The following is a 20,913-nucleotide window of genomic DNA, read 5'->3' as shown; positions in this document are numbered from 1 at the left end:
AAAAAAAAAGAACAACAGCAGTGATATTTATTGTTTTCTAGGATAAAATGCCTGGGTATCTACTGTGGTCACCATCTTTCTGCAGGAAATAAAAAGAGCTCTTCTCTGCAGTACATTCAACATTGCTAAAATGTACTAGAAAGGACTATAATTGTTCCCTTTTCCTATAGCTCCAATCTTACTTGATACTGCCAGCGCTTGTCCAGCGCTATACCTGCCCCACCAATCCTACACCATCACTACTACTAGAGACCCTAAAGTCTTGTTTGACTACAAAATCTCTTCTTTGCCCATGCACTGCTGGCACCAGCTCTTAATGATTTCTCCTCTTAGCTGTGTCACTCTGCTCACTTCTACTAACGGTGCTTTAGTGAAGACTCACTATTTTTCATCTGGATGTTTTCTAATCTCCCACTTTCCTGTCTGTTCGTAGGTGCCAGTTGTTTCTCAAAAACAAAAATCTGAGTAAGTCACTTCCGTAATATTCACTGTGTATGAATATTTAAGGAGTGGATGTTAGTGTGGGAGAGTAGCATAGAAGAGTTTTTAAAAGCACACAATTCCACATATTTAAATTCTCTACATCAAGAAAAAAGTCTAGGGATATTTCTTTGGGAATAAAATGTTCTTTGCAAAGCCATTTCTCTGTTATAGTAGTTATTACCTTTAATTTTATTTATAACCATTAGTTAGCTGTATGCATGAGGAAGGGGATTCTTTGTTATTAATCTTTGAATCCTGGCACTGTTCCTGTCACTGAGTAGATGTTCAAGAGGTGCTCACTGAACACAAGCAGTCTAGGAGGAAGGGAAAGGATAGAAGGGAGGAAGAAAGGGAAAAGGAGAGATAAAGGGAAGGAGAAAAGAAGGAGGGAAAGGAAGGGTGAATGATGTCACAATTGGAAGTTTACAATTTCACCAAGTATATATATAAAACCATTTTTCCTCTCTTATTACTTAGAGTTGGCTCTTTTCTAACAAAAAAAAATTATTAACACTTGTTTTAAATGAAAGAATTTTAAAACATTGCATTATAATATGCACAATATAATTATTTCTTTGAAACAACTTTCAAATGAACTGAACATCTTTAAAGGGATTCAAAGGAAGAACTTCTAAGAAACCAGCCATTGAGTGAGGCCAACTCATTAGACAATCATTTCTTTTCCCTGGTGAAGTCTACATGTGCCTACATATAGCATCAATAAACCTCTCACTGAATATTTATGATTTAATATAAAGCTTTTCAGGAAAAGGATTTATCTTTTGAAAATTTGCATACAACTAAAACTTTTGTATTTGTGGTGAAAACTATACAGCTTATTTTATTTTTTCTAAGAAACTAAGCTATGTTTGAGATATAGTCATCTACATTTATGCCATTTTTATAATGTTCTCAATTTTGCATGCATGAGTATAAAGATATTAATAAAATACTAATCCAAGTTATGATTTTTTCATTTATATGGCACTTTGCTAACCCCAAAGTGCTATAACATATACTCATGTTTACGCTATGCTCCTCTCTGTCAGTAGATAGTTGTCAAGTCTGAGTCTTTCATAATTCTCCTGGGGCCTGTGGCCTTTGTGAGGGCTCACTGGTTCCTTGTCTTATCCACTCTTCCCTCCCAGGAAGCCTGGGAGAGACTGTTGTCAATTCTCACGATTATCTTTCCAAAGCTCAGATCTGATCATTCAGAGGCAATAGTGTGCTAGTATAGAAATGGCTTTGTGGCCTGGCACGGTGGCTCACACCTGTAATCCCAGCACTTTGGGAGGTGAAGGCAGGTGGATCACTTGAGGTCAGGAGTTTGAGACCAGCCTGGCCAACATGGCGATATCCTGTCTGTACCAAAAATGTAAAAAAATTAGCCGGGTGTGGTGGTGCACAACTGTAATCCCAGCTACTTGGCAGGCTGAGGCAGGAGAATCGCTTGAACCTGGGAGATGGAAGTTGCAGTGAGCTGAGATCATGCCACTGCACTCCAGCTTGGGAGACAGAGTGAGACTCTGTCTCAAAAATAAAAAAAAAGAAAGAAAGAAAGAAAAAAAGAAAAGAAAGAAAGAAATGGCTTTGTACCCACACAGAACTGATTTTGAATCTTAGCTCTGGCACTTGCTAGCAATGTGACCTTGTAAAAGTTACCTCCTGAGTTTTCTCATCTACAAAATAAGGATAACAATACCTTCTTTACAACATTATTGTAAGTAGAGACAATATACATCAAAGTGTAGTTTAGTCACTTGCACCTATGTAATAGACATACAAAAAAATGGTGACTATCTTGCTATTATGCCACTCTCCTACATAGAATATTCATGAAAGAATAACCATTTACTGAGAAGGTACAATGTGCCAAGCATTGTGTTCCACACTTTCCATACTACAGGAACCGGAGAAACTACACTTCAATCTTGTTATCACAAAACTCAGACATCCATGTTTCAATAGGTATAAACGTACAGAATGTTAAAAAGTATGCAGGTGGAGCATGCAAACAGGTCTTAATCTGTGACCTGGAACTTGAACAAGAGAGTAGAAGGGAGGTGGGATAGGGTAGAGTGGAAAAGAACTCCAGTTGGAGACTGGCATTTGTAAAGTCAAGGCAGAGTACAGCAGGTGCAGAAACACAGCTGCTGAGTGTGGCTGGAGATGTGGTAACACAGGACAGCAGAGGAGAGCTATGGATGGAGAAGGGACAGGGAAAAAGAGAAATGGCAAGATGAGAAATTGGAGAGGCGAAGAGCCTTGGAAGCCACATTAAGGAATTTGGACTGTCCTGAAGAAAGCAGACAACTACTGAAAAATTATGAGGAGGAGATGGAACTAATCACATTTGCTTTTTTAGAAGCAACATTCCACCACTTCCTTCCTTCTCAGTGGCCATTAACCTAGCCCACAGATCCACGCTTGGGCTTCAGGTGGTTTGCAAGTTCCCTGAAATTGGTTGCAAATGTGTGTATTTGTGTGAGTGGATGCGTGCACATGCTCATATGTGTGGTCTCATAAACATTTTTCTGGAGATAGCAACTAAAAGGTTAACTCAAAATTGTGAACGATGACCGTCCAAACACTTCCTACAGGATAAAGCTCAGACCCTTACATTCTGACTAAAACCCTCATTTTTCTTTCCTCTCCAGACAGCTTAGAATACAGTCACTTGCTTTTTGTTATTGTTGCCATTCTGAATATGCTTCTGAGCCTTTCTTTCATGTACAGCCTCTTGGGCTTCTCTGCACTTTCCAATCTTCCCTACCTCCCCATCGCCACCTTCCACTCAGAAAACTCCCCCTCTCTCTAAACATGGTTGAAATGTTTCTTCCTTCTCCAGGAATTCTCTCACATTTCTTTCCCATTTTTTAAGAAAAGCACAAATCGAAGCCATAGAATTCTGGTGACCCAGCTAGAGTGAGAGAGGGATAGGCAAATAGACCAGTAGGCTAGAAATAGAAAGTCCAGAAACTAACCGACACTTAAGTGGAAATCAGATATTCAAAAAGGTTGTCTTGCAAACCAGTGGAGAAATAATGAAGTTTTTTTAAAAATGATACTGGAGGACAGTCGCAGTGGCTCACAACTGTAATCCCAGCACTTTGGGAGGCCGAGGCAGGCAGATCACCTGAGGTCAAGAGTTCAAGAACAGCAACATGGCGAAACTCTGTCTCTACTAAAAATACAAAAAATTAGCCAGGTGCGGTGGCGAGCACCAGTAATCCCAGCTACCTGGGAGGCTGAGGCTGGAGAATTGCTAGAACCCGGGAGGAGGAGGTTGCAGTGAGTCAAGATCATGTCACTGCACTCCAGTCTGGGCGACAGAGCTAGACTCCCACCTCAAAAAAGAAAGAAAAAAAAAAAGATACTGGAATAACTGGTCATCTACAAGGGGGAAAAGAATAAATCCTTACTTCACATCATTCTCAAAAATAAATTTCAGATGGTTCAAATCAAAACATTAAAACATTTAGAAGAAAAATAAATAATTTTATTATCCAACTTTTGTGTATGTGCACTAGCAGATGTATATTAGAATATTTGTAGCAGCATTTCTCATGTTAGAAAAAATTAGAAAGAACCCAAAAGCCATGAATAATAGAATGTATAAGAAAGTTGTGTTATATGAAACATAAAGCAGTGAAAGTGAATTAATACATTTTCTACATCAACATTGAATACTATTAATAACATAATATCAAATGTAAAAGGAAAGTCGCAGGTGGAAACAGCCAATATTACTCCATCCATATAAAGATAAACACACAAATCCAAACAATATATAATTTTAGGATTATTAAACCTGTTGTAAAAATTTAGGCTTATTAAACCTGTTGTAAAACCTGTTGTAAAAAAAATAGACAGAAGCAAGGAAATTGGTAAAATAAAATTCAAGAAATTGGTTGCCTCTCCGTGGTGGTGGGTAGAAGACAAAGGGATATGATAGAGAGGAGCATAGGTGAACTTTCCTCAACTGGATTGAGAAATATGGGTCGTAGTTTTATTATAATTTTAAAAAACACATATTACATATGTTCTTGGGTATGTGTATTTCACAATAAGACATTTTAAAAGACACAAACAATAATAAAAGAAATACAACGACCCACAAAAGACATGGTTCCTCTCCTTGAGATGCTCACAGTTTGCTGCTTGCTTCAGTTCCTGTGTCCTCCTTGTTCCATAGATTGTTGTGAAGGGCTCCTTTCTCAACTACTGTCTCCCTTCTACATCCTTTGGGTTTATTCTGTTGCCTTTTGTTGTAAATTTTCCTAAGTTGTATGCTTAACTCACTCATTTTCAGCCTTTTGTCTTCTCTAATGTAAGCATTTAAGGCTACACATTTACCACCTATTATTCTAGCTATATCGTGGCATTTCTGTTATGTAACATTTTATTATTTGTTTTGTAATCTCCATTATCATTTATTTTTTGGTGCATGAATTATTAAATTTTATCTTGTAAATATAGAACACAATATAAATGTTTTAAAGTTATTTTAGTTACAAATTTTAATTTAATTTATTATTGACCAAGGATATGGTCTTTTGTTATGAATTCTTTGGTGTTTGTTGAGACTTCTTTTATGTCTAGCACACGATTAATTGTAAATTTTATATGCATTTTTTAAAATATTGTATAGTAGTTGAGCTCAGTGTTCTATATGTGTCCTGTAGAACAAGCTCATTAATTGTAGCCATTAGTTCTTCTATAGCTTTTTGTATTTTTTGTCTGTTTTGAGTCAATTATTGAAAATGTGTTAAACTACCCTACTATGATAAGAGTTTTACAGTATCTCCTTGAAGATCCGTCACATTTTCCTTTAAATATATTAATGCTACTATACTAGATAAATTTGTAATTGTTATACATTACTGGTGAACTGATTATCACTTTGTGGTCACTCTCTCTCTAGTAACGTATTTTGCCTTTAAATCGGTATTGCTGTGTAAACTTTCAGTTAATTTTGACAGTTTTACAACTTTACATCAAGTTTTGGGTGCACCACTGTTAAACATCATTGAAATTGCTTGTTTTTAATTTTAATTCACTCTGACAGTCTGTTTCTTAATTGGAGAAATTAATCCATATTGACTGAAGGCAATTACGGATGCATTTGTATTAATGTATTTCACTCTATTCTTTATTTTTATCTGTGTTGCTACTTCTGAGTCTTTTTTCATTATATTTATTAAAGTCTTTTCTGCTTCTTTATCTCATTCCATTTATTTTGTCTCTATCAACTAGAAATCATACACTTTAATTCTATTTTTTAATTTGTTATTCTAGAAATGTAAACATATCACTTTAACTTAACACGAGTATTTAACTTTGATCTAAAGTTAATCAGTATCTTTGCCTTCCTCCCAATGAAAAAATCTGAAAATGTTTGTAATCCAAATATTTTTCTCTTGCTATACATGCTTTTGTTGTTCAGAACTTTAGTTCTGAACTAAAGTTTAGAACTTTAGAACAACATTTATTTTTTAATCCAACAATTATCCATTTTGTTACTGTTTTATGTAGTCAATGTTTAGATGTAACCACGTATTTTTTGTTCTTGTTTTTAATTAATATTCTTTCTTGCTGCTCTGACCTCTCTTCTTGGTCATATTTTTTTTCCTTACTAAAACATATTCTTTCACAGCGGCTTCAGTAGTCTCTCCGTAGTAAAGTCTATTTTTGTCTGAAAACTTATTTTCCTTTATTAAAAAAGATAACTGTAAATATAAGATTATTTACTCTCAATACTTCAGAGATGACATCTAATGAATTGCTGCTTTACTTGTTGTTGAGAAGACAGCCCTAATTTTTGAGCTTTTGAAAATAATCTTTCCTTGACAAACTTTAAGATCTATTACCTTTGATACTCTGCAACTTCATGTAAGTCCAGATATAGATTCCTTTTTTATTTATCTTGCTTAGAATTTATTGGGCTTGCTCAATCTGAATATGAGTGCCTTCCAACAATTCTGAAATTCCTCCACTAACTCACTCATTTTATTTTCTACGGTTTCCCAAAATTCCAAAAAGACCTTCTTACCCTGTCCTCCACGTCATTTAGGCAGTCTTTTAAATCCTACTTTTCTTTCTTTAAACATATTAAATGCATTTATTTTACATTTTGTGTTTCATAATTCTATTATATCCACCATTTGCAGGCTTGATTCTTTGTTTTTCTGTAACATCTCACTCGAGTCAATTTTACTATATATTTAGTGATTTTGTTAAATTATGTTATGTTTTTTGCAATGTTATCTGTGAGACAAAGGCCTGAATTTAAAGTTGAATTCCTTAGAGAAGACTTGTGTATGCTTCTACCTGGCACTTGGGGCAATACTAACACAGGACCACTTGTGACTCTCAAGTGGGTTTAAAGAAGCCCCACAGATACTGTGAATTCCAGTCTCTAACACAAGAGAGGTCAGGCTTGTGGTTGGCAATTCCTAGAAGGCTTTTTTTCTCTCTCTCTTTCTTTTTATTATTTTTTCCTCCTTCTTCCTTTCCTTCCCTCTCTCCCTTCCTTCCTTTGCTATTCCTATCTGTCCTTCATTCTTTCCCTTCCTTTCCTTTTTTTCTTCTTTTTCGTCCCTCTTATTTTTTCTTCTTTCCCTTCCTGCCTGTATTAGTCTATTTTCATGCTGCTGATAAAGACATACACAAGACTGGATAATTTACAAAAGAAAATGTTTACTGGACTTATGGTTCCACATGACTGAGGAGTCCTCACAATCTTGGTGGAAGGTAAAAGGCACATCTCACATGCTGGCAGACAAGAGAAGAGCTTGTGCAGGGAAACTCCCCTTTTTAAAACCATCAGATCTTTTGAGATTTATTCAATCACAAAAACAACACAGGAAAGACTATGATTTAATTACCTCCCACTGGGTCCCTCTAACAACACATGGGAATTATGGGAGCTACAAGATGAGATTTGGGTGGGGACACAGCCAAACCATATCATTCTGCCCCTGTACTCTCCCATATCTTATGTACTCACATTTCAAAACTAATCATGCTTCCCCAACAGTCCCTCAAAGTCTTAACTCGTTTCGGCATTAACTCAAAAGTCCACAGTACAAAGTCTCATCTGAGACAAGACAAGTCCCTTCCACCTATGGGCCTGTAAAATCAAAAGCAAGTTAGTTACTTCCTAGATACAATGGGAGTACAGGCATTGGGTAAAGACAGCCATTCCAAATAGAAGAAATTGGCCAAAACAAAGGGGCCACAAGCCCCATGCAAGTCCAAAATCTTAAAGCACCAAAATGATCTCCTTTGACTCCATGTCTCACATCCAGGTCATACTGATTCGAGAGGTGGGCTCCCACAGCCTTGGGCAGCTCTGTACTTGTGGCCTCGTGGGGTACAGCTCCCCTCCCGGCTACTTTCATGGGCTGTCATTGAGTGTCTGCAGCTTTTCCAGGCACAATGTGCAAGCTGTCAGTGGATCTGCCATTCTGGGTTCTAGGGGAAGGTGGCCCTCTTCTTACAGCTCCACTAGGGGGTACCCAAGGAGGAACTCTGTGTGGGAGCTCCAACCTCACATTTCCCTTCTGCACTGCCCTCACAGAGATTCTCCATGAGGGCCCCGCCCCTGCAGCAAACTTCTGCCTGGGTACCCAGGCACTTCCATACTTCTTCTGAAATCTACTCAGAGGTTCACAAACCCCAATTTTGGACTTCTGTGTACTTGCAGGCTCAACGCCAAGTGGAAGCTGCCAAGGCTTGGGGCTTGCACCCTCTGAAGCCATGGCCCAACCTCTATGTTGGCCCCTTTCTGCACACAGTACAGGGCCCTGGGTCTGTGATGGGAGAGGCTGCCACAAAGGTCTCCAACATGCCCTGAAGACGTTTTACCCATTGCCTTGGTGATTAACTTTCAGCTCCTCATTATTTATGCAAATTTCTGCAGACAGCTTGAAAGACTTGCCCCCATGATTCAATTACCTCCCACCAGGTCCCTGCCACAACATGTGAGAATTATAGGAGCTACAGGATGAGATTTGGGTGAGGATACAGCCAAACTATGTCACTTCCTTTCTTCATTCTTTTTCTTTTCTTTATTCCTTCTTCCCCCTCCCTCCATCCCTCCTGCCTTCCTTCCTTCCTTTTTTCCTCCTTCCTGCCTCCCTTCCTTCTTTTCTTCCTTTTTCACGCTTCACTGAAAGCCAAGGCTGAGAAATACATGTATCCCCTGCTAAATCCCTTTGCAGACCCAGTTTTTTCCTAGTTCACTCACTGGGGGTGGTCTCTAAGCCAATCTCTCACTCTGTTCAGACTCCAAGCAGTCTTCTATCCTTCCACTTGCAATATCTTTAACTCAGGCTTAACCCATCAGGGACCAGCAGACACCACCAGAGCAAAAGCTAAATCCAGACTCATGTAAGTCTATGTGTTATTTTTCCTGTTATTCTGGAATTCAAATAATTGTCTCAAATTACAGTCAGAGCTCATTTTATACAATAAAGCAGTGGGTAAGTGTGAGGGTGTTTAGTTTTGCTGTACCAAAAGATTACTCTTTAAATATTTAGTTTACCATACTTCTGAAACAGAAGTTGATATCTTTTCATGCCTTTATCTTTAGTGTTGAAGACAAATCATAGATATAATAGATATTCAATAAATATATTTTAGATGCATATAGATGTTGTAGGCTCATACCACTCACTCCAAGATTCAAGTCTCCTTATGTTATCATGCAAATATCTGAAACTAGTTTGAGCTACATATTCTTTGAGTTGGGATTATCTTTAGATGTTTCAACAAAAGTGTGACATTATTGCCTCTTTAGCCTCCATCTAGCTAACTTCTGATGGCTCTCTCATGGTCCACTTTTTCACACCTTTTCTAAAGATACTTTCATAAATCAACTCCGTCACCATCAACAATAAAATCTGGTACAGATATCCTACCTGTGCATTTCATTACAACTGATATTTGCCCCCAACATACATTTCAATTAAATTAATTTAAACTTAAATAAACTTCTGAATATTAAAGTATATTAGTGCCCAAATATGAAAATATATTAATGTCTGAATATTAAAATATGAAGAATCAGGGCTCAAGTATAGTTGTTTCCCCTGCACTTAGCATAGTGTCTACCTTGTGGCAAGTATCAATAAATGGTTTTTCATGAATGAACGAATGAGTGAATGAATGAAATATCTGGGAATATACATTTTAGCTCCAAATGTATTTTATTTTCAACCTTTGAGGCTTTTTTCTTTTGTTAACTCTCAGAGAAGACATCTAGCTGCTGTGTTTCAGTTCTAAATGTTTACTTTGGTGTCACTAATTTATATCGTATACTCTTCTCAAACCAATTTCTTCAGAGTTAAATTGCTTCCTTTAGCCCAAGAAAAAAAGAACACTTTAGTACACAAATATTTTAAGACTTGAAACAATTTTATTGTTTTTGAAATGTAAAATACCATTAGCAAATGAAGACAGGATAACCATGCCTTCAATTCAATTCAAGTCTTTGAGAATCATTGAGAATCACTGAGAAGTTTACCATGACTACTAACAGTTTTACTCTAATTATAATAGCTATCAATTATATTTGCCATATTCTACTGTACTGAAGAATTACAGGTATTTTGTAATCATTCCTCATTTTAATTCAAAGCTTCTGAATCTTGAAAGAGCCATTAAAATGCCTTTTTAATTTATTTGCCAATTTGTATTCTTCATAGTTATATTAAGAAGTTCACTGTTTTATATTTGAAACTTGGATTCCACTGAGACTGTTTACATATCTGAAGTTCCCAATCCAGTGAACTACCACTCTCATCTGGAATTTAGCATTCTCTTTATTTCCCTTTTAATTATCTATGCAGAATTTCAAAAATATTTCCTCAGTATATACTATGTACAGGACACTGTACCAGCCACTTTGGTGTATAGAAGGAAGAAACGGGTTGATACCAAGATAGATCAGGCATGACTCCTGCCTCCATCATCTAGAAAAGTAAAAAATAGATTATTATATAGGTGTGCCTCTATATCTGGTACATAAATATTAATAATAGTTTACAGTTATCAAGCTTTACTCTGTGACGAACACAGTCTTACATTTTCACAAGCACCTTATTTCATCAAATTCAAGGCCATTGATTATAAGACACATCAATATTATGGTACCATTAAGGAAGAAAAACTACTCCTTAAAAATCATAACTTACTCCTGACTGCAGGGTGCATTCCAAATATCAAAGCTGTTAATATGGGAAAATATGTGTGACTTAGAACTGATGAATCTATTAACTCATAATTCTCTCAACAACTCTTCAAGTTAGGTAATGTACTGTTCTCATTTTAGAGGCAAGGATACTGATGAGTTCAAAGATATTATGTAACTTGCCCAAGATTGCACAGCTAGTAAATAGATGGGTGGAGACTGAACACACGTCAGTCTGATTCCACATACCATATTCTCGGCTTCTACACCAAGGAGATCTTGGATTCTTTTTGTTACAGGCTGTTCAGAAGTTTCTGTGTCTTTTCTTTCTGATGTGACTTCATTTAAAGTTGAAAGAGAATACTGGGACTATTAATAGTGGGACTATTAATTCTTGAGCTCACTTCAGAATTTAGTTGGGATGATGAGACAAATTTATAAAACAAATTGTGTTTTGAAAATCATTATCCTGAACGTGGCTTGAAATGGTTGTATGATAGTGATCGGACTAGAGAGTTGTTAGTAAATCTTACCAAAATCAGTCATAAGACAATTGATTTTTTTTAAATCTACAAATCTACAACTGACCACACTGCATGCAGATATAGATGTAATAGTTGTAACAGAATTATGGAGACTGGAATAAGTATAAATTAACTTTTACCAGGAGTGTAGGCATCTGTTTTCCTATTTATTTAGAAGGAAAATTAATAGTGGAAACTATCCATCAAAGTATGCATCCAAGTTCTCTTTTGGGATTTCATAAAAGAAATAGCAACATTTATGTCTGAGATATTGACAATTAATTCTACACTACATGAAGTGTTACAAATAATCTTTGTAAGGCACCAAACATGACCCAAAGTAAGAAACTGCATTATTTCATATTAAATAACAACCAGCCCAATTTATTTTTTAAAGGCTAATGAGTTAAGACATAACAACCATGTGCTACATTGTTTTTGCCTATAAATAACAAATTACATGTAAGAACAAATGGTAGTTAAATGTACTGTAGGCCAATTTCATAGTCATGGATACCAGACTTCATCTGTGGAAATTTAGCAAAACAGAATTAGAAATGTCAAACAGAAAAGATCTCATTAAGATAATTCTTCCAGAAATGAATCAAAAATTCTGGCCAGATGTTCATATCTGGCAGGAGTCAAGATGAATTGGACAGAGCTAAACCATCTAATTTATTGTTTCTCAAAATATGATACTGCAAACACCTATGTCAAAGCTTCCAGATCACTGGTGTGCTTGTTAAAAATGCAGACTGTTGACCCCCTTCCAGGACCTATTTGGGTAAAGCTCAAGAATTCACATTTTAAAGAAGCATCTGCCTCAACCAGTGAATATAAGCATGCTGGATTTCACAGCTATTACTTTAACACTTGGCTCTTTCCCACCTAATCCTTTGGACTGATGGCAGAAATGAAGCAATTACAAGTGATGTTTTTTCACCAAATATCAGAGGTTAAATGTCTCATGCACCAAATATTTATGAAACAGTTGGGGGAGGGAGCACAAAAGAAATGTGAGCTCAGGTATTCCAGTGTATTGCAGTTTTTGCATATTAAATAAACAACTGTTTAATGTGATTCAATTAAAATAATACCTCATGAAATCTAATGTGGTCACAGAAAAACAGAACTGAGGTAATCCTGGTAGCTGTCAGAATAGAAAAGAAAGGACAACTCCAGAAGTTACTGAAAAGCAAAAGCAGTCAGTGGGGATTCAGTGGCAAATTGAATGTGAGTGGTAAAAGTAGGGGCAAGAGTCTGGGTAGCAGAAAATAGAAGTGCTAATATGGGAATAGAATGTGAAGCCATTCAGAAGCAATTGAGAAGATGAGTATGGAGGAAAGTGAGGCTTTTATAACTGGTTCTTTTACTACTACATATATAAACATCGTGACTTTAATTTTGTTACTGAGTTTATGAATGAATTTAATCAAATTGAGATCTAATTAATGATTATTTTCTATTACAGCAATTGTTCAACTGTCAAGCTCTACGAAAACTAAGTATTCCTGATAATGACCTTTCAAATCTGCCAACCACTATTGCTAGTTTAGTTAATCTTAAAGAACTCGACATCAGTAAAAATGGTAAGACTTTTCTCTCATCATAAAATACCTGGAATTTTTTACTGAAAATGTGTTTTAATATCTTCTCTTAGCAAACAATCTAAAATATTTTTTTCTTTGATTTTGTTACAACTGTAGTTTAATGCTCTTGTAAAGTTAAATCCTAAATTTTAAGTCCAAGACAGACGTCCTCTCTCTCCTCCTCTTACTAATGTGCTTGACTCATTCAAGCCTTGTTTCCCTCTGCATTCAGATATGTGATCTAATCTTTCCTAAAAAATTGACTGCCCTCACAAAGTTGACTTCTGTCATTCTCAGAGTAAAATTTTTTCTCAACATGTGTCAAATATCACCTGCAAAACAAAGCCTACCCTTTCACCCTATTTGAAAATATACTCTTAATTTCCCTTACTGGGTTTCGGTTTTTTCCCCTAGCACTAACCATCCTCACAATATTGTATAATTTACTTATTTCCTATGGTTATGGTATATTTTCTCCTAACTGAGAATGTAAACTCCATTTCATAACAGGAAGAATTTTTCTTTGTTTTGGTCACTAATGTGTCCGAAACATCTAGAGCAATGCCTAATAAATAATAGGAATTTAGTAGTTTTTGTTATATTCCTGGACAGACTTGTATATCTGGTGCTTTTGTTGATGATAATGCTGATGTTGATATTCAGGTTGATTATATTTTCTCTTGAGTATTTATGGGAGTGACTTAGAGCTTCAGAAAGTCTCTTGCACCTTGTTCATTCATTAAATCTTCATTTCCTTCCAAATGAACTCAGCTCTCCCTTTTGTTAGCAAGGATCAATCAAAAAGGGTTATGTCTAGTACAATGGGGATACAAAATATGACCCCTTCATCATTAAGGAAGTCCGTTAAACTTCCTGTGTGTGCACCATATCTGCACAAGTAGTAATTTGGTAATTTATTTGGTTATATTTAGTGCCAAGGAGACAGGAATACAGGCATGAACAAAACAGATCCTGCCCTCATGAAGTTTACATTCAAGTGGGTTGCCCATTAAACAAGTAATTGTAGATGGTTAAATAAGCACTTTTGTGTGAAGGTACATTCAACATGAAGGGCATGCCTAGAGAAGGATGCAATGCTATCTTTGTAGTTAGGGAAGGTTTTCCTAAGAAGTGATAACCAGATAGGACCAAAAGAAGCTAGGTAAGATTGACTTGACATCCTAGGAAATAAGGATCTGTTTTGTGAAAGGCCACCAGACAAATACCTTGGTCACATGTAAATATAACTTTCCTAAGAAATTTGGTGCCTTTAGAGCTCCATGACAATATCTCAGTAGCCTTGTCTCTGTTCGTTTGACCAGAACTCTCCTCCCCAAATATCTGCAATGCTCATTTGCTTATCACCTTCAGGCCTTTTCTTAAATGTACTGTCAACAAAGCCCTCCCAGACCACCCTATTTAAAAATAAGATACTGCTGTTATTATTCAATAGAATCACATTCTACTCTTTCTTTCTTTTTCTCATATGAAAAACTGACCCAGTGTGTATTTAAATTATTTATCTATTGTCTGGAATCTCCTTACTAGAATTAAAATTCAGTGATGGCCTAAATTTTTTGTTGTTGTTTTGTTTACTGCTGTATCTCCATTGCCTGAAACAGTGTATGTCACATTTTAGGAGCCCAATAAATATTTATTCAATGAATTCATGAATGAATGATTGTTCTGAAACATGGAAAACTTGTTGAAATTTACCAGTGTGAAGTGCTAGTGATTTTCTTCAATTCAAGTCTTTGAGAGTAATTGAGAAGTTAATAGAGTCACTGTGGATAAGACTGACACTCTCAAATAATCAGTGAAAATTATAAAATACTATACAATGAAGTATCTAATTATAAAGCACATGTTACAATTATAAATTCTTAGACAATGGAAGATTAATTAAGACTGCTGTATTATTAGGGAAGAGTTCAAGTAAAAGATGTGGCCTGAAGATTTTCATGAAACACTGTAGCATCTGAATAAAGAGAGTATTTCAGCTGAAGGAGACAATCAGAACATAAATAGGGGACACAGACCTCTTTCTACACCAACTCGACTTGCCACTTAGAAGGTTTTCAGGAAGAGTTCAAGTAGTTGCCTGAAGATTTCCATGAAACACAGTAGCATCTGAATAAAGAGAGTATTTCATCCGAAAGAGACAATTAGAACATAAACAGGGGACACAGACCTCTTTCTACACCAACTTGACTTGCCACTTAGAGGGTTTTCAGGAAGACAAGTCTAAAAGTAACATATGCAGATGTGTAAAGAGAAGAACAACTAAGTTTTGACCCATGGAAAAATGACCTTAGGGCTACCATACTTTGAGAACAGATTTACCTACTTGTATAGATTTGTATTTCTGTGCAATAAAACAATAACTACTACCTCTTTATTTATATACATTCACACTTCAAATTTTATTTTTGTTATAATTTCTGAGAACTAGTATATGGACAATTATCACATTCCTTGATTTTCAGGCAGGATTAGCTGGATAGTCCAAGTAAAGAAAAATCTACCTTATTTTTGACGAAGATTTGAAAATAGTTTATCAGCCAATATAAACATGAAACTCCTAAGTGATTTGACATTATTGTGAGCATGTAATAGTTTCTGGTGGCCCTCTTACATCAAGAAATGTTTGCTCTTAGAAAGTGAACCACAGGTTATATTTTTTCAACTCAGAAGTATCTATAAGCATCCTTAGAAGTTTTTACAACTATTAGGGGCTTTTAGTTATGCTTATGATTCTGTATATTCTAGAAATATTTATGCAAAAAGTCATGCAAAAGATGGTGAACCACTCTGCAATACTAGTACAGTACTATAGGCTTGAAGAGTGTAGTGATAGCAACCATTGCTAGAACTTACACAAACAGTAAAAGATTTCATCACATCAGCCATTTCAGAAAGCCATACCTAAGAAAGCTGTCGCTGCCTGGCTCCGTGGCTCATGCCTGTAATCCCAGCACTTTGGGAGGCCCAGGCAAGGGGATCACAAGTCCGGGAGTTTGAGACCAGCCTGGCTAACTTGGTGAAATCCCGTCTTGACTAAAAATATAAAAATTAGCTGGATGTGGTGGCACACGCCTGTAATCCCAGCTACTCGGGAGGCTGAAGCAGGAGAATTGCTTGAACCTGGGAAGCGGAGGTTGCAGTGAGCTGAGATCACGCCACTGCACTCCAGCCTGGACGACAGAGCAAGACACTGTCTCGGAAAAAAAAAAAGAAAGAAAGAAAGCTGTCACTGATTCTGTGACAGAAAACTAGACAGTTACTTAAGGAACATAATACTTTCTTTGGGAATCTGTCAAGTGAAGAAAGAGTAGATAGCAAAAAATAAGTGTAGTGTCAGAACCACAGTTGACAATTTGGAATAGCCCTGCTGAGAAAGAGGCAAGACCTGAGAGAATACAAGCAGTATGGATATTTAGGGACAGGACATAGTAGACTATTTTGAGACAGAGATTCATTCAAATATTAGTCAATCTAGGTTAAAATTACCTAAAATGTGCTTAAATTAGATGAGTGAGCCCTTAATGAAATTAATTCACTCTAAGGGTGAGGTTCAATCTGATCTTGATTGTTGATGTGGCCTCGTGCTTTTACTTTTCATGTCCAGTTCTTCTGCCTGTAATCCTGATCCACCATTTTTCCTCTCCATAATTCAAAAATACTATTTTATATTAAAACCTTTAGATAAGTGAACTATTGTGTACAGAAATATACCTGCACAATTTGAGTAAACAGATGTTATCTCCCTCTCTAACCACAACTCCAACTGGTCACTGGTCATCGTTCTTCCGTTTCATGCTCAGGTAGTACCAGATCATAATTTCCAAATGCATCAAGCTGGTTGCTTGTGACACAAGGAATCATATTATCTTCTCTACCCAAAATACCCTTTCCTCCCTACTGTCGTACCCCATCAACCAGACAGAGTCCTCTTCACCTTTCAAAAGACATTTCAGCCTGGTGCGGTGGCTCCTGGTACGGTGGCTCACGCCTGTAATCCCAGCACTTTGGGAGGCCGAGGCGGGCAGATCACCTGAGGTCAGGAGTTCAAGACCAGCCTGACCAACATGGAGAAGCACTGTCTCTACTAAAAATACAAAAAGAAGAAAAATTAGCCGGGCGTGGTGGCGCACACCTATAATCCCAGCTACTCAGGAGACTGAACTCAGGAGGCGGAGGTTGCAGTGAGCCAAGACCGTGTCATTGCACTCCAGTCCAGGCAACAAGAGTGAAACTCCCTCTCAAAAAAGAAAAAAAGAAAGAAAAAGAAACAGACATTTCAGATGTCATTTAGTCTAGGAAACTTCCCTGACACTGTATAATAAGGAGAATGAATTCTTTCTCCCTCCGTGATACTTTTTTACATTGCATGTGTATTTGTTTTGAACTTATTTCACTTTTTAATTTAATTTCTATATATTTGACTAGATAGTGAGACCCTTGAGATTAGGGGCTATTTTATTTATTTCTCTGTTTGGAACTACTAGTGTGATACCCAGTATGCATGGTAGGCATTCATCAAATGTTTGGCAGGTAAATAAGAATTATATAGAGACATTCTTTTAAAAATATATAATGTGTATTTAATGACATTAGGGACCCAACATAGGATAAGGTCCCCATCCAAATGTTTTAAGTGAGTGTTGGAAAAGATAGAAATGACGCTGCGATAAGTAATGAGTAGCCACTAAAGTCAGCTCTAACCTACCATATAATAATAAATTCAATGTTTTTGTTCCTTAGAATAATGACTACCTCATGTCAAGCTTTGGCCTTTCCCCTGAGCTTCAGACTAGAATAACCGACTTAATGTTGGGCATCACTACAATTTATTCCACAAACACTCCCAATATAAAGTATTGAAAACCAAATTCATCATTCTCTCCAACCTGCTTTTCCTCCATTGTCCAGTTCTCTGTTAATGTTACTGTGATCTACTCAGGTTTTCAAGGCAAAAATTCATTCTCTTCTTCAACTTCCATATCCATTCAGTCTTCAACTCCTGCCAAATTTACCTCCTAAATATATGGCAGGTCTTTTTCCTTCTTACTGTTCCCACTGTTATATTCATAAACTAGTCCCATATCTCTGTCCTAGATTACTTGATAGCCTCCTAATTGGTCTCATCTCCATTATTGCCACCACAATTACCAAACCCATTCTCTACAAAATAGCTTCAGTGCTCTTTCATAATTTCTAATATGACTGCATTACTCTCCAACATAAGATACATCATTTGAACTGGGGTAGAATGTAGAGTTCCTAACACAAATTAAAAGTACCTGTAATTGACCTCTATTAACTCCTACATTCCATCTGCCAATCCCACCACGCATGATTTGCACTTTCTTTTTTTTGTTGATGTTGAAATGGAGTCTCGCTCTGTCACCCAGGCTGGAGTGTAATGGCATGATCTTGGCTGACTTGCAGCCTCTGCCTCCCAGGTTCAAGCAATTCTCTTGCCTCAGCCTCCTGAGTAGCTGGGATTACAGGCGCCTGCCAACACACCCGGCTAATTTTTGTGTTTTTTAGTAGAGTTGGGGTTTCACCATGTTGGTCAGGCTGGTCTCGAACCCTGACCTTGTGATCTGCCCACCTCAGCCTCCCAAAGTGCTGGGATTACAGGCGTGAGCCACTGCGCCTGGCTGATTTGCATTTTTTAACTTTATGGCCTAGATACTGAAGAGATTCCTCAAATAGTGAATCTTTGTGACTCTATTTACATTATTTCCTCTTCCTTCTGACTAAATCGTTTTTTATACCTCTTTTTACCTGGTTCAATCATACTTACTATTCAAAACTCAATTCAGTTGTTATTGTTTCCACATGGCCTCTGACCTGACTAAATTAAGTCAAGGGTCTCCCCTCTGTACTAATACACCCTGTATATTGTCTATCCTAACACTTAATATTGTATTAAAAATGCTTGATAGTTACATTAAAATATTTGTGCACCTTTAATTTTTAAACTATTTTAACGTTTTAAGCATGAAGAAAATAACATGAGACACCAATGTGCCCATCATGGAAATTAAAGTGTTAATATTTATTATAGATTTCATACTTTAGGGGTTTTATTAGTAAATAAAAGGTTAGAGAAACTTGTAAATGTTCATCTCAATCCCTTCCCACTTCCTCCCTCTCAGACTTAATGCCTTTAAAATTTCAGTGAACTGCTACCACACTGTATATATTATTCTTCAAGTTTTTCATTCTATATTTTCTAAGATTTGTCCTTGGTTATTACTTATACCAGAAAATTACCAATGTCCCCAATGTGCCATATCTTTGCCACACATAAGGTTATTAAATATATTAATTGTTGGCCAATCAGATGGCTATATAAGAGTAGCTTGATACTTTATATTTCCCTAATCACTAGTGAAGTTGGCATTTTTTTCTTTTTTGTTTTTATTGGCCAGTTTAGAGTCTCTTTCTTTACATTGTCTCTTTGGGTTCATTTTAGTTTTGAATGTTTGTCTTTTAGCTTTTTGGTGACTTGAAAGATTTATATACTCTGAATACTATGTTGTTGTTGTTGTTGTTGTTGTTGTTTTGGTTTTGGTTATGTGGGCTACATATATTGTCTCCCAATTTGTGACTTGTCTTCACTTTGGGATGCCATTTGTCATGAAGAAGTTGCCAATTTATTTTTAAATTTTATTTGTATATCTTTAAGGGATACAACCGTTTAGTTAGATGCACACATTGTATAGTGGTAAATTCTGGGCTTTTAGTATAACCATCATCCAAATAGTGTACATTGTACTCATTAAGTAATTTCTCATCCTTCTCCCCACATCCCACCTTACCACCTTTCTGAGTCTTCTATGTCTATTAATCCACACTTTATGTCCATGTGTACACACAATTTAACTTCTGTTTATAAGTGAAAGAATGCAATATTTTACTTTCTGTCTCTGAGTTGTTTTACTTAAGATAATGGCCTTCACTTACATCCATGTTGCAGCAAAAGACATGATTACATTCTTTTTTGAATTACAAGCTAATATTCCATTGTATTTATGTGCTACATTTTCTTTATCCATTCATTTATTGATAGACACCTAGGTTGATTTCAAATCTTTGCTATAGTTTGCAAATAATTTCTCACATTCTGCCGACTTTCTGTTCATTCTGTTGATTATTTATTTGTGCACAGGCTTTTTAGTTTAATTGCCTCAATGTCTCTTTTTGGTTTTGTTAATTGTGCTTTAGAGCACAAAAGCTCAGAAGGTCTGAAGTCATGAATTATTTGCCTAGTTCAATGTCCAGACGTGTTTTCTCTAGATTGTCTTCTAGTACTTTTATAGTTTCATGCTTACATTTAAGTCTTTAATATATTTTGAGTTGATTTCCATATATGGTGGGAGATAGGGTGAGTTTCATTCTTCTGCACATGGCAATCCAGTTTTCCCAGCAGCATTTATTGAAGAGGGTGTCCTTTCCCCATATTATGCTTTTGTCAACTTTGTCAAAGATCCATTGGCAAAGATATGTCACATTATCTCTGACTTTTCGACTCTATTCCATTGAATTCTGTGTTGATTTTTATACAAGTACCATGTTGTTTTTGTAACTATAGCCTTGTAGTATAATTTGGGAGTCAGGTAATTTGATGTTTCCAGCTTTGTTCTTTTTGCTCAGAAATGTTTTGAATATTTAGGCTCTCTTTTAGTTCCACGTGAATTTTAGGATTGGTTTTCCCAATTCTGTGAAAAATGGCATGCATATTTTTATATGGATTGCATTGAGTCCATAGATTGCTTTGCGCAGTATGGTCATTTCAACAATATTAATTCTTCCAATCCATGAGAGTGGAATGTTTTCCCATTTCTTTGGGTCATCTACAATTTGTTTCACCAGTGTATTGTAGTTTTCTTTGTACAGATGTTCCAACTCCATGGTTAAATAGATTCCTAGGCGTTTATTCATTTGCAGCTATTGTAAATGGGATTGCATTCTTGATTTATTTCTCAGCTTGTTATTGGTGTATAGAAATGCTACTGATTTTTGCACATTAATTTTGTATCCTGAAATTTTGCTGAATTCCTTTTCAAATCTAAGCATGTTTATTTTGTTTTGTCATTTATTTATTTAT

General features: G+C 36.3%; 1 protein-coding gene across 1 annotated transcript in view; it reads left to right on the top strand.

Moving 5' to 3' along the window:
• LOC108514057 (leucine-rich repeat-containing protein 7-like) overlaps window positions 1-20,913 on the top strand; it is a 490,227-nt gene that overhangs the window by 230,410 nt on the left and 238,904 nt on the right. The window contains exon 4 of the mRNA XM_017850082.1: window positions 12,674-12,791. Coding sequence (XP_017705571.1) covers window positions 12,674-12,791 — 118 coding nt within the window. The remainder of the gene's footprint in view (window positions 1-12,673; window positions 12,792-20,913) is intronic.

Source organism: Rhinopithecus bieti, unplaced genomic scaffold (assembly GCF_001698545.2).
Source record: "Rhinopithecus bieti isolate Rb0 unplaced genomic scaffold, ASM169854v2 scaffold_33245, whole genome shotgun sequence".
NCBI lineage: Eukaryota > Metazoa > Chordata > Mammalia > Primates > Cercopithecidae > Rhinopithecus > Rhinopithecus bieti.
This window is presented reverse-complemented; position numbering and strand designations above follow the sequence as displayed.